Source organism: Caenorhabditis elegans, chromosome V, assembly GCF_000002985.6.
Source record: "Caenorhabditis elegans chromosome V".
Taxonomy (NCBI): Eukaryota; Metazoa; Nematoda; class Chromadorea; order Rhabditida; family Rhabditidae; genus Caenorhabditis; species Caenorhabditis elegans.
The window spans coordinates 9,262,588-9,277,504 of NC_003283.11; the positions used below are offsets into that span (position 1 = coordinate 9,262,588).

Here is a 14,917-nt window from a genome sequence, read left to right on the forward strand (position 1 = left end):
AATCAGATGATTTGAATCGATATATAAAACATTTTAGTTAATTCAAAGAGTTGAAAATGCATATAAATTTGGTGTTTTAATTTTTAAATGAAAAACTTTCACAATTTAAAAAATGTGCATTACTTCAAAAAATATGTGACAGTTTTTATTTTGAAGTTTTGCTAACTCGAATTTTTGAAAAATGTGCAAAAGGAAAAACATGATGAGTATAAACTACATTTTTTGAAGCTTAGTGCAAAAAGAATATCAAATACTGAACCAACCGCGAGACAAAAAATTGCAAGAGAAATCGATAAGACAAATTCAGAAAACACCATGCCGTCATACAAATTGATAAGAAGTACTATTTTATACAATAAAGACAAAGTTTAATGATGAACTTTCGATTTCAAATTTTAGGTGGAATATCAGTTAGATGAGAAATATTCGTGAATATTGCCATAAAATCTTTCTTTTAGTCGTAGATCGGATTAATGGATTTTCCTTATTTTTGGTAGTTTGATATCACCATATATCGAGCGATTAAATGATCTATTACAAATATCTTTAAAATATAAATAATGTACGTCATGGACCATGGACCATAAGCATAATTTATTGGAGCATTGACAGAACATAAAAGAAACATGTATGTAGTTAAATTTGGTTTTGACTTTCAATTTTAATATTTCTGCAAATATTGTTATTAAAACTATACACTCGAGTATTCTTTCTAGTTATAAAAATATCAGATCAATCCTCTCGATATTATTCTCGATGCAGGAATTAATTTTCAATCGAACTCCTGACTGTTAATTTGTATTATGAAAAACGCCGGTATAAAAAATCCCAAAATTTACATCTTTCCAACAATAAATTTATAACATGATTGGTTTAAAAGTTAACGGAGCAAATCGGTGATCGTTTGCAACATTTCTGAAATCCAGACTAACTCAACTTTGCCCGTAAGCTTTATGAAAAGACAATGATCCTCAAACGTTTGGTGCATGCATAAATAATATTGTAACCGTCGCGTAAATTGTAAACCTTATTTTTATCAGTCTAAATGCTCAATTCGTCTTTAAAATACCCATGTTTATTCTAACTCATGATATAAATCGTTTCGAGTCAAACAGCTACCGTTGGCTTTGTCGATATTCTAGATGTCTTGTCTGAAAGATGAGTGTCTGATTAACGTTGAATTTTTTTAAACATTGTATTGAAATTGATGATCAGAGAAAAATAAATTTATTATAGTGATTTCGTATTAGAAACAAATAGGAGAAAAGAATATCACTATTCGGTTTCTATTAAAGGAATGTTGTGAGGGACCCGTAGAAAAACAAGAAACATTATCCCAAATTAAGACAAATTAGAGATAATCTCATATTTGACCACCTTACAGAAAAATACAGGAAAAGGTATCACAGAATGAGCAAACAAGAAAAATTGTGACAGATCGATAAACCAAGTGTAGAACCAGTATGAGATGATTAGGATTTGTGATATGTTAAGAAGACACGTCGTTTTCAAACAGTCTATTCGACAGTTGTAATCCGTAGAGAATCGTCCAGTTTTGAACTGTCAATCAATTCTTCTCGGGCAACTTCGATTGGAGCTTTTGAATGAGTTGAATCCCAATCTTGTAGACTGGCTGAAACATATACTTTTGCTTTAAAAAAATTAGAAGCTTCCGAAATTACCTGTACCACAACATTGGAAGAAAATTCCTGTGACAACGCATATCGCGGCAATTACTGCAAACACAATTTTCCATTCATCAGCTGTTCCTTGTTTTGTATATGCTCCGATATGATATGGAGCAACAGACGAAGCGATTTGTCCCCAGAATCGAGAGAATGCAGCAATTGCAGCTGTTTGACCAGGAGCAATGGTTACGGCGCTGGTATTGTAACCGGGAATATATCCAGAAACAAAGCACATTGCTAAACATATCAAGAATATTGCAGCGCCTCTTTGTGAGCAGTCGCAGAGGCAGAGAAGACCAAAGCAAATTGCGATTCCAAATGAAGCTGAAATAAATGTATCATTGTTTTAGTTACTTTCATTGATCAATTTGAAACATTTTCAAAAATTTTAAAAATATTAGGGAGTAACAGAATGCGTATATAATTTTCGTGCTTGTTAGAAATGACACCGCTAAAGTTCTGTCTGTTTAAAGGAAGCATACCACAAAATACTTCTGCGTTGTGGTTTTTGAGTCATCAAAAATTTTAGTTCAATGTTATGATTACGTTTAAAAAAATTGTGATTTTGAATATAAAAATGACTCACCACTCGAATTACAGAACTTTGTGATCCGATTGATATCCGACCAATCTCGTTTTCGGGCGGATTCAGCCATTCCTGCGTAGAACACTTTTGAAATTAATTGAAGAACAAATGGAAGAGCAGACCAAAGACCGTTCTAAAACATTGAATTCAACAAATAAATGGTTTTTTTTATTGGTCCTACCGAAGTTAAGCTCATGTTCAACACAGTTTTATAGTAGAGTGGAAGATAGGTGATTGTACCGACTGTCACGTAGTTATGTGCGAACGAAGACGCAGCGATTGCCCAAACTACAGGAGATTTCATCAGAGCCATCCAGTTTGGATGTTGTGGACGTAGTCTGACTCTTTCTGTTGTGATGTAATGAAGTTCATCCCTTGAGAGCTTTTTATCTGCATGGCATGGCGAGTCATATACCATCATGTACCAAATGATACACATCACGATTCCGCATACTGCGTACACGTGGAATGCCATAGGCCATCCCCATGGCAATTGACACAACTCGGCAGTTGCGAACATGGCAATGACTACTGAAAGTTGGTTACCAGTAGTTGCAATTGCTAGGGCTGTCGATTTTTCATTCACAGGGAACCATTGGGCGATGAGAACAAGCATACATGGCCATAAAACACCCTAAACATAGAATTAAAAATAATACTGCCAGATCATGTTAATCACCTGTCCAAATCCCATTACAAATCGTAATAGGATGATAGGAAATGTTCCGAAATTGGTCTGTGATGCCACAAATGGAGTGAGAAATGTTCCAACAACATTTGCAATTCCACCGTACAAAACACTCCGTGTTGCTCCAATATATCGATTTAGTACTTCAGATGCCAATGTTGCAACAAGTCCTCCAGCATAGAAAGCAGCAAATATAATTGCTCTGTCTTGTGATGTCCAAAATATTGTTCCTTTCTGTAACATTTCCAAATATTTCCTTAGATTATAAAAGTAAACATTAATTATCTTCCTCCTTGTCTACTGCTTTTTCTAACCCTTCAAATTTCAAAGACTCACGTGTTCAACTACTTTTGACTCTCCGAACTGTAGTAATGGACATAAAGGCGTTGCTGGTTCGATTGACGTATTCAAAGAAGCGATCATCGGCTTTCCGTCAGTCAGTGCTGTACTGTTTAACATACAAACGATTGCCTGCAAACAATAGAAAAGTTGGTGTTTGAAACTGAAACCTGAACATGTTTTTTGATGCGTAAAATTCAAAATTCGTGAAATTATACATCACATCTACACTTTGGCATAAATGTCACAAAATCCCATGTTTCAGAAGTTCACATGTTTTGAATTGAAATTTTTGAAATGATTTCCGTTATGGTATGATGATGAGGTTGGTATTCCAGAAAACTGTACAGTTGTTGGTCGATGTAAAAGCTTTTTGAAAGTTATCTGATATTAAATTTCTGGGACTTACCATGTTAAGATTTGATCGCATGAGTCCTTCGATAGTAAGGGCCAGTGCGATGGCGATTACTACGCGCAATCGCACGCTTCGCAGCGACCACAAATCGCAAGAAGTGCTCATGAGCCACAAGAGTGACGGAGCCTGCTGGTACGGCTGAAGAAGGAATGAATTGAAGAAGAGGACAACGAAGAAGAATCAACGGATGGGAGAGCTGGAATAAATTGAGAAATGAAAGTGAAAGAAAGATAATGATTGAGAATAATCTGGAGTAAGTCACGAAGAAAAAGAACGGACGATATGGACAGCCCAATTTATAGGAGCCGCGAAAAGTGGGCGGGTAGAGATGGAAACGAGAAAAGGGAAGATGAAAATGAAGAAGAAGAAGAGGAAGATGTTTGATGTTTTTGAACATGTTCTGAACCAAATTGTAGGGAATGGAGTGCTCCTCTTGAGAAGAATCGTGATCGACAGAAGCAAGCAGCATAAGCATTTTCACTTAATTATGACCTACAAATGCATTTTTGTTGTTGCTCAACACACCCTCGTTGATCGACTGTACGAGTTAAGCTTTGGTCTTTGAATATTTATTTTCTTTTTTTCAGAGAAAGTGATAATAACGGAGAACAAAAATTTCAAAAACTCTGCTTCATATAAAATTTCGGTCGATGATGCCTTTAAAATGGACCAGGTGGTCTGAATTATTCATGATTTATGAACAAGTTAAGAAATACGAGAAGACAAATTTATAAGAAACAAAAATATAAATATGAATCTTGGAAATTTAGAGGAATCGAGAAACAAGGAAATGTGCAAATCTGAAAGTTCACATGTGAAAATTAAATAAATTAAATTAGGTTTCATTTTCTGCATACGTATGAGAAACGGGAATGCATAAACACCAGACACTAAGAAAATGCGGGTTGACGTCTTCAGTTAACATATTTTAAAAATAAAATTTGTCATCTTAAAATCAAATTCTGAAAGTGCTCAATCTACTTTACATTAGCTATGAAACGGCTTTCAGAAAAGTTAGCATCACGATTTTCTATAATCATGTGAACATTGGCAATTGAACTACGTGAGCATGTAAATATAGATCATCGAAACAATCCCTGTATTTGATATACAGATCATGGAACAAGAGATCAATCAAATCATAAGAGATGTTCGTTTATGCAACATAGGAAATATAACAATTCTCAGATTTTGATCAAAAGATCGATTTATCAAGTTGATCGGAATACTTCTTTTGCAAAAGTTTAAAACTTTTTTAAAGAGCGATGACTTAAAATCTTCTATTAGCGAGAAAGTAGCAATGTGCTCCAAAATTAATAAATTTTAAAAATGATTTTCAAAAAAAAACGGTATGAATTAATGCATTGATCAGCTATTTTTATATCAATCTAATGCAACTTATTTAAACAATTTTGCAGGTGAACTTTCAGAAAATATATAATCTTGTTAAACTTGATAATTATTATAGGTTGATCAGTAAAATAATAGTCAAAGTTCACGATCCAAAGCTCACTCATCAGTCGACCCATACCAACCATTTGGAAGAAGCCCTCCCCAATTACTACTGCCTTTCTTAGGCACTCTCTCCACGCCTTCTTTCGCTCTTTTTCAGCTCCGATCATCGATGTGTGAAAGATTCTGATGAACCAAACATCTGCTCCTTTTCATTTACTACATTACAATAATTTCCGACGCTTCTGCTAGTGTTTTTGTTGTGGGTGCAAAAAAAGGCTCAAGTGAGGGTGGATGGATATTATAATGCAAAAGAGAATAGGAACAAACAACAAAAAGATTTATGATATTTAAACGGCGTGTAAACGTGAGAATAAAAGTGCTTGATTCTTAAAATAAAGTGACAGCAAAACGAGTGGAGTAGGAGAGGGACACATGAAGCGATCAAGAATTGGTCGACAGACGGCTTCTCCGCGGTCAACTACTTTGAATCTGATTCTATTTCAGTCATTTATTTCCGCGTTTCTTTTATTCTGAGCATTTTTCCTTTGATTATATTATAATGTATGTGTAATTCATTCGTCATTGCCGACATACATAGTTTCAAAAACAAAGGTGGATAAAGTTTTTAAAGCGTGAAACATGAAAGAGGACGAGGAAATGACTAACATATGCTGAGCCACGAGGAGCTCAGTTTTCTAGTTCCTCATTTTCAGGCAACAAGTTCGGAGATAGATGCAAATTGAAAAAGGAAACTGGTGAATAATTGAGTGCAAGGGCCACTCTTCAAAAGTCTAGAACTTCTATATAAATAAAAATCTAGTTGAGAGAAATTGACCTTGTGACGTTAAAAAAATAATGTGAATTTTTATTGGTAAAAGTTATCGATGAACATTTTGTAAATATAGTTTGTTCATCCGTAGTGTTGAAATTAGATTTTTGTAGGTAACTATTTTCCAAATAATTTGAAAGAAGTTTTGTTGAGCAAAAACTAGGTTTTCTGATCTTTAAGCAATGTCTCAAGCAATACCAAGAATTCAAAATTCAATATCTCTCTCACCACCCTAAAAACTTGATTTTGAAGGTTCGTAGACTAAATCAAACTAAAAATATTTGCTCATGATTTTTGATTCTTTGCACGAAGCTTAAATGAATTTTAACCTTTTATGTGTTTGCATGTTATTTAATACTATTCAAATTTCCAGACATAAAAATAGCACGTTTACTTTAGTATTTAAAATATTGCTCATATAGCATTTCAAGAATTTATTTTCTTAGATTCTACTGAACTAATTCTACCAAATTACATATAATTTAGGTAGCATTGTCTGATAAAATTAACGATTGATAAAAATAAGTTCAAAATATATTCAAATCGAACAATTTTCTTATAGGATGAATATGTTGATTCACAAATTAATGAATAGAAATAGTCATCACAAGAGAATAATGTAGGTGTGGTTCAAAAATATCATAACGTATTATCAAGAAACCAAATGCAGAGATCAAATCGGACTCTGAGTCACTAGAAGAAAATGTGGTATGAATCGGTAAAACTAGGTATGAAACCACGCAACATGCGCCAAAAAAGAAAAGATATATTTTGAACTTTTCGACACATGGCCTCATACTTCCGGAAATTATACTGTACGCAGAATGATAAACGAAGGAAGATGAATATAATCTAGGAAAATCTCATAAAATAATGGAATTCGAGAGAAAAGAGACACAGAGTGTAGGGGGTTTCAAAAAGGAAGAAAAAGGACATTTGTCGCGCGTGGCCGCTTGTGGTTCTGATCTTAAGTTAGTGAAAGGAAAAAAGAACGAAAAGAAGTTTTTGTGGCTCACAAAGTATCCATTGTGTCTTAGTACACCGTCTGCGTCTCTAAAGTTTTGTACAAAATGTTTATTGTTTCGAAAAAATAGTTCATAACGCATCTTTAAATGGTATAAACTAGAGGATAAATTAGTGTAGGCGTCCATCGTTCATTATTTTATCTGAAAGAAAAAGCGGGACACGAGGAAAACTTTCAGAATACCAAATTAATGTTTAAAATGGCAAGGACTGGCTCACGCATGACAAAGTGCAACATTTCGTAGACGGAACCAAAAACAAATAAGTCGTATTTATGATTAAGATTTTCAGTTGTTTTCATGTTTTCCTGTCATTGAATATATAAAATATATATGGGAAAATAATGATGTTATGATTTGCACACAAGAGGATGAACTCAAATATTGAAGGGATTCACTGTTACATCACTGAAAATTTTTATGAAGAGACTAGAAAATAAGATCAAAGAACATTTTGCATGTGAAGAAATTCGGGAATTTTTGTCTCATTAGAAGTACCATTTTTGCGGAGGTGTTTCCCCAATAACATTTAAACAGGCTGAAGTACATTTATTTCAAATTTCTTGAAAAAGATGAAAATTAAAAATAAATTCAAACCAGATAAAAGATCAATCGAGCATTTTTCTGTCAAAGCGAAAACATTGTTCAAAATGTTATCTTTAGTTTATTTTAAGAGACAATAAATCTTCATTTGCAATATCAGAAATCATTTAATGTGCCGTAGATCAGAAAAATTCATAGGAAATAAGAAAGAAAACAACGTCAAAACTGGATGATAATAGTCAGAAGCAGATGTTAGACGAACTGCGGTTACACTTGTGCAAAACTGAGAATGGACTGAACAACACTCGTATTTTTTCAGAATTTGGACGTTTTCTGACTCTCAATGATCAAACGAACAGAACAGAGGGGACAACACAAACGGAGAAGGGGTAGAGAGGACCCCGTTGCTTTCGTTTTTCTCCCCAATGCTTCACAGATCAATGACCACACAATGGGACACACATGCACATAGGAAGAGAGAGAAAAAGGGGAATTCTAAGGGGCCAGAGATCTGAAAACAAAGAAATTGGGACAGATGGATGGAGAGAAAAACACGTAAACCGACCAACTCGATCCATGAAAAGTTTAGGTTAGAATTAGTAATTTCCCGTTCATTTTGGCGGGAAAATAATTTTTTTGGAAAACGAGAAGGGGAGAATTGAAACGGACAGAAATTGAAGAGCTGTGTGACGAGAGTTGAGACACGCGGATGTTGAAGAACACCTGCGTCTGACAAGTCACGCAAAGTTCATAGAGCCAAGAATCAAGATGAAACAGGAAGAAGAAAATGAAGATGAAGGTAAGAGCAATGAGAAGTAGCACTCTTCTATATATTTTCATCCCATTTCTTATACTCCTCTCTCTCTCTCATTTTCTCCTGTTTTTCCCGGTTTCACACTTCAAACAACTCATCCATAAATTAAGTGAAAAGATCTAGAAAACACACAAAACCGGAAGAGAACAAGATGAGCTTGTGTAATTTATATGGTCACGTGTTCTTTTACATAAATCTTAACGAAAGAAAACTCCTAAATTGGCTTCTGGGGTTGCGCGTGGAAGCTTTCAAAAGACTACCCAAGTGGTCCAACAGAAAATAAAGCGGAAAATGCCGTTGAAGTGTGGACTTGGAGCTTCTATAGAGCATACTAGATATATTCACAAGAGTGAAAGAACAAAAAAGTAGCAAAGATCAAAATGACAAAAGATGAGCAAAGAAAGGTGGGAAACCGGGTAGAAAAGATAGAAATCTATGTGCAACGCGGACTGTATGTTGCAAACCCTAAAAAACGTGCAAACCGATAAAAGATAGTCCCCCAGTTTAAAAACCCTCTGGTCAGAGACTGAGCCAGTCTACAGTACGTACGATCTGCTTAAGAACAGTGATCGAAGAAAGAACTAACTAAATAAAAGAGAAGGCAAGAAGTGTTTGTATAGTCAAAAGAATGAAGACCAACTACTTCGTCTGTGTTCGACAGAGGTTTTTGTATTGTGAGAACAAAATGGATCACAGGGATCAAGAGAAAGTATTCACAAGGATGGCCTAAATACTTCCACGTTTGTTTCACATATTGTTTCGAGCAAGTATTGAAACGGGTGAAATATTTCAATAGAAACATTTGATTACTAGATAATTTCAAATTAAATTCTACATTTTGCACGAAAATCCATAGATTTTTTTTTGAAAACTATGCAATAACTATTAAGAACTTGATTTTCCGAGAACGCTTGGAAATAATTTTATTGTTTCTAAATTAAAATTTTGGTACAAATTTTTGCCCACTAAAAAGGCAATAACACAGTTTAAGTGTTCATTGGAATTTGATATTTTGATCCCAAGAACAGCAACAACGACAAAAAATTAGAACCATCTGGTGAACGCCCACATTCTAATAAAATGCAACAAATTGAATTCAGCTTCAAAGAGAAAAAATCACGTGGGTCTCGTGTCATTACAAGCCCTGTGAAAATATGGGTCTTGGCTTTCTAATTAGAAAAAAAACAGAAAATAAGTGAGAAAATGAAGAAAGTAAAAATATTCAACCATTCTTTAGAATTCTAAATGCCAAAAGAAAATAACAAAAAATACTCCAGGTATTCATAAGGTAAAAACAGTGAGAAAATAATCTTTCGAAAAGTCAAGTTAGTTCAATATTTGACTCGGGTGCGTTGAACCCTTTAGCAATCAAAAAGTGATGTTACACGTGGAGATAAGGGGACAAAAAATAGGCGGTATAAGATGTTCAAACATCATAAAAGTAAAAAATAGAGACAGCTGATAAAATGAAAAAGAAGATAAAAGGGAGTTCAAAACAGAAAACAAGGCGCATTTTCAGATTATTTTGTCGAAAAAAAAACAAGTATTAGTGATTAGCTTTAGCAAAAACAGAAATTCTAAAAAAAAACCGAACGCGGCAATAGCTTATTTTATGAAAATAGTGGGATAAAAATCAGAGGGATTAGATGGATATTATCTGATTATCCTCTACGTATTTTTGGTTTATGCAGTTTTTTTCGAACGATAATGATGAGAAGGCTCAGAAACTACAGACAAAAATGCGATTAAAATTGTTTGTCTAGTTCCTGGTTAGTAATTATAAAGTAGGAAAGTTGAGTAAAGTTTGTGTTTTACTTTTTAATTTTCTCATTTCTCGGTATTAAATAACAAATGTATAAACACTTTTTTGCTAATAATAGGTTGACTCATGTGGTTTTTTGTAATGTCATGAGGATGTTTTAGTTTTTTAGTCAGGAGAACAATTTAGTTTTAAACAACAAGAATCACAACTCGTTGCTTTTTGAGATTTAGACTACCAGTAATCGAATTTTTTAACTTCGAAAAAAGTAATTTTCCGATAAAAATAAATTTACCTGTTTTTCAATAAATTCAACATTTTCATGCTGCAAGAATTTGGACTTTTTAAAAATTAAACTCATCGAAACACATTTTTTCTAGTAGAATCTTTTACGAATCACACATCGTTCAATTGTACTTGTTGTTGATAGAACATGTGGTCGATTGTAACATCATAGCCTCAAAGTTCCACTCGAAAATAAAAATACGATTTCTAATTTAAAACCATATTTTATAGTCAGATACAAATTTATATATTTTCATATTCTCGCAGATTTGATATCATTTGTGTTTATAATAGTAAAATATTACTGACAACTAAAAATTCAAATAAAAACGTAACTAGAAAAAAGAACACAACAAATTATTTGTCGTTCTCTGCATTAATGAGGTCATATTATTGAGCAACACACTGTTTGTATGCACAATACAATTACGCTTGGGGGAAGTAGAAGACGGGAAAATGGGGAAAAAAGTGCACAACGAGCAGGATGACCTCTATTCTACTGAATCAGGTCTTGGACCAAAAGAGGCAAGGAGCACAAATCTTAAAAGGAAGTGGCCAAAAAACGAATAGTGGTAGAAGATGGAAAAGAAACGACCGAAACGAAGAAAAATGTTGAAGAAGGAAAAAGAGAAAAGGGGAAGAAAAAAGAAGACAAAAGTAACAAGGAGGGACCCAGAGAGAGTGCGTGGAGACACAGATACACGCTCAAAAATATGTAGTTTATAGAGGGGTGTGCTGCCTGACGGTGGTGGTCTCTTCTCTCATACCCTGATCTCCAGAATTTGTGTACACTCTCGATGTTGTGTGAGAAAACGTTCTCGGTGCGGGAGGTGGAAAAGAGGAGAGAGAGAGCTTAAAGATGGAGGTTTTGAAGAGAAACAGAAACAGAGACACAACGCATCACAGAACACTAGATTTGTGGTCGGTTCTTGACTTGTTCAACGGTTCCATCCCTCTACAATCCCTTAAAATGTTGTCTGCTTCGTTTCTTTTGACCATTGATATTTATCTGATAGATTTGAAAGAGTAAACATCTCAAGAGGATTTGCTCTTTGAGCCCGTACTGTTGTTTGGGTCAAATTGTTTCCAAAAAAGGATGAAAGAACAAATACCACTTATTTTTCATAATCCTATCGAGCATGCTGGGGAAACGTTTCTTTCGAACTTTTTTGGCAAAGTCATACTTCTAACGAAGCAGATTCAATCAAGGCTTTCAATGAACATCCATCTTTTGAAAGTCTGATCTCGGAATTCCTTGAATTCGCATCATATTTCAGATTGCTCTTCTAAGACTTCTGACAACATTTCGATTATTTGCAGATAATTTACATTTAATGAATGCTTAGCAAATCTCTTCTCACATCTTTTAAGCTCTCCGTGAACACTTGAAGATCCCATTGGAAGATTAATGGATATCTATCTGTTTGGTGCCCTCTTGCTTCAATGCTCTCATTCTTCAGATCTCAATTCACGATTATGTTTTGGTTGGTGCAATGCTCTAGCTATCATCTCCGAGTTGATGAACCAAAACATAGAAAAAAAGCAGATTTCCCCGTGTGCTCTTTCAATCTCATCTTTTTTCTCTATATCCATCACTAATTCCGATGTACCCAATCCTCAAAGATTGTCCGAACTTTTATGTTTTCGTTTCACTGATGCTCACTGAACACTTTGCGATAATCCCTTCCATAAATCTGATCATCACAGATTATTGATCTTCGTTTTATGGTTTCAATGCGGGATTGGGATGATGACGACGCCTCACAGCAGACAGAAATGCATAGAGACAATGAGAAAATAGAAAGATAATAGGAGGGGATCAAAACACGAATTATGTTGAAAAATGAAAGAAAGTTTGTGTTCTCTCTGGAGACGTCTTTATCGTTTTTTCTTGTTTCTCCAAAATGTTTGACAGAAAAAAGGAGCGGTTCATGATGAGTGACAAGTTCTTCAAGTTCTTATCCACTAAAAAGAAGAAATAAAGATTATCCGATAAAACTAGTCAGAGACCAAAAGTCTAAAAGTTTCAAGTATTTGTCTAGTCTTTGAAGACCAATGATGAGGGAAAAGGTGAAATAGTTCGCTTTTTTTGCTTTGGAAATAAATCTTTAGGGAAGAAATCAAGGCTGTGATGTCATAGAATTTCACCGAACAGACCACTTCTTTGATGTTTATATATTTTGTTCGCTTTAGCAATCTGTCAACATCTGTTAAGAAAATTGAAGGTTATATGATTTTAGGTACAGTTGTTCAATGATTATTAAATGCCAAGATCATTTCATTGATTTTTGAATTGAATAAAATCAGTGTAGACTCCAAAAAACCGTCTCAGTGTTCTCTTGTGATGAAGAATTTTAATTACCTTCCCAGATTTGTTTAACTGTCTAACAATACTATCTAATTGTTCCGTTCCTAAAATAAGAAAATCCAAGGATTTGAATAAGTACGGAAATATGTTTTTGAGAGCATTTTAATCTATGATATTCAGGTGCAAAATTGATACATTATTTGAAAGTTCGAAAATCCGAATTTTGATTTTTCACGTGTAGTTCAATATCCCAAATTAGAACAAATCTGCATAAATCCGATTAAATACTTTTTTTCGAAAACTTGATAATCGGTTTTCTAACAAAAAATATACTTGCTAAACTAAAGATTCACAGATTTGACTTTGAGGAAACAGAATAATCAAACACCATATAATAATCATGAATTGGGTGCGTGAATGGCTGCAAAAAAGATATCAAAAAATGTGATTTTTTACACGAAGACATCAAGAAAACATGTCAAGACAGTAGAGTCAAACAAACAAAGTTTGGGCCATGGATAGATGAGATGTAATATAATCTGCAAGAATTGTAGATTTTGGTAAAGGTCTTTGAACCACTCCTTCTTTGCAATATCATGTGTTTTTGTTGACCAATGAGCCAAAAATGAAAAGATTATATTCAATATGGAAAATGGAGTAAAATGTTCATTTGGAAACATCGAATGAAACCATTTTATTAAAATTCATGTGCAAAATAAATAAAATGATAAAGTGAAAAACGAAGGAAATGTTTGAAAAAATTTAATTTTCAAATTTAATCTACATATTATCGGTGTTAAACAAATTTTTTAGTTGAAAATTTATTTTTTTAAATTAAAATCTACAATGTCTCACATCATTTTTGTTCATATGATAATTAAATTATATTAAGATGAAACTGACACAACATCATGAAGAAACATAAGTGAATGCTAAAATATAAAGTATCTAACCTCGTGTTGTTTAACTAGACTTTTTCCAAACGAAAAAAAAACACACTTGAAATGTGATCCTAACGACGCGTCAGTAGGTGGTTTTTTGACCCTTATATGAGCCATAGAGAACAAAAAATAAAGAAAGCAAATCCATGAAAATGCTGCGATAAACAAATAAATGATGGAATTTGTGTGGGTGCATGTGTATTCAGAAGTGGAAGAATTGAAAGAATTTGAATGAAAAAGGGATGACATTGCCTTACAGATTATGTAAATATACTGATCACCTCTAATGACGTTTTGGGTACGGTGGTCTCTCGAACTGACAATCGAAAACGAAAATTGATGTTGATCATGTACAAAATAAGCATTTCAAATAATCGTTTTACAGATTTTGCTTTACAAAATCAACAGACAAATGTGTAGATCTTCGGATGAGAACTAGACGAATTTAATGGGAAATAAGCTTTAGATTTTACCAAAATCATACAATCTGAAATTTGTCTCAAGCAAGATTAGTCAACGCTAGATTAATTTCAAAATGAATATACAGAACAAATAAAATATGAACTCATGATTTTTTGATATTTAATAGATAGAGAGCAGTATTTTGAAGAAAGGCTTTCAAGATATATTTATTCTAGTTTAAAGCATCACATAGATTTTAAATTCACATACTAGATAGTGAAAATTCAAAATTTTGGGATTAAATATTCATTTTTCCAATGATCAGGCCTTAGTGATCAAAAAGTGAACAAAAACAGCTATTAGGTTGAGCAAAAAGTCTGCAAAATTTGTACTTTTCTTCATTTCTCAGCGTTAATTCATTTTTTTTCTGATTCTGTTTTTTTATTTGCATAGTACGTAATGTGCATGTTTAATATATTTGAAAAAACTTTTGGGTGCTGTTCAAAATGACCGAGAATTTGCTCGCCGAACGTCACGCCCTCCGAGGGGTTTTTCTGTACGAGTTCCCCCAAAGCTGCAATTGCAACGAAGCTCGTCGTAACATGTGTGCAGTGTTAGGCAAGAACTCTGTCACCTACAATACCATGAAGTTTTGGTTCGAAAAGTTCACGAAAAAGAACTACGATCTTGATGATAAACCAAGATAAGATCGCTCTCGTTTGGATATCGATGAGGATATTTCGAGAGCCCTGGAAGATGATTCAAGAGCAACGTCACGCGAACTTTCTGCGACTCTCAAGCATCCCCAAAGAATCATCATCAACCATCTCCAAAAAACCGGAA

General features: G+C 33.9%; 1 protein-coding gene and 2 non-coding genes across 3 annotated transcripts; 1 reads left to right on the forward strand and 2 right to left on the reverse strand.

The window, feature by feature from the left end:
* Positions 1-1,212: 1,212 nt before the first annotated feature.
* slc-17.7 (Major facilitator superfamily (MFS) profile domain-containing protein) lies at positions 1,213-3,912 on the reverse strand. Its single transcript, NM_072998.5, has 7 exons — positions 3,711-3,912; positions 3,299-3,433; positions 2,954-3,196; positions 2,456-2,908; positions 2,275-2,407; positions 1,683-2,012; positions 1,213-1,633 (listed from the first exon to the last, which is right to left on the reverse strand). Exons 1-7 carry the CDS (start codon positions 3,819-3,821, stop codon positions 1,518-1,520), a joined length of 1,521 nt encoding a protein of 506 aa, NP_505399.1. The 5' UTR covers positions 3,822-3,912; the 3' UTR covers positions 1,213-1,517.
* Positions 3,913-7,986: 4,074 nt separating this feature from the next.
* Positions 7,987-8,087, forward strand: ZK682.10. Its single transcript, NR_069173.1, has one exon. It is a non-coding gene; the product is annotated as an Unclassified non-coding RNA ZK682.10 (non-coding RNA).
* On the reverse strand, positions 7,987-8,087 carry ZK682.9. The gene has a single exon (NR_069174.1). It is a non-coding gene; the product is annotated as an Unclassified non-coding RNA ZK682.9 (non-coding RNA).
* Positions 8,088-14,917: the final 6,830 nt, after the last annotated feature.

What these genes read in the sequence shown, in the direction of transcription:
- slc-17.7 (NM_072998.5), bottom strand. Translation starts at nt 3,821, where the DNA reads ATGAGCACTTCTTGCGATTTGTGGTCGCTGCGAAGCGTGCGATTGCGC. An exon ending in TTGTAATGGGATTTGGACAG is followed by an intron (nt 2,909 to 2,953) that starts GTGATTAACATG and finishes TTCTATGTTTAG; the next exon opens with GGTGTTTTATGGCCATGTAT. An exon ending in TGAACATGAGCTTAACTTCG is followed by an intron (nt 2,408 to 2,455) that starts GTAGGACCAATA and finishes TCAATGTTTTAG; the next exon opens with AACGGTCTTTGGTCTGCTCT.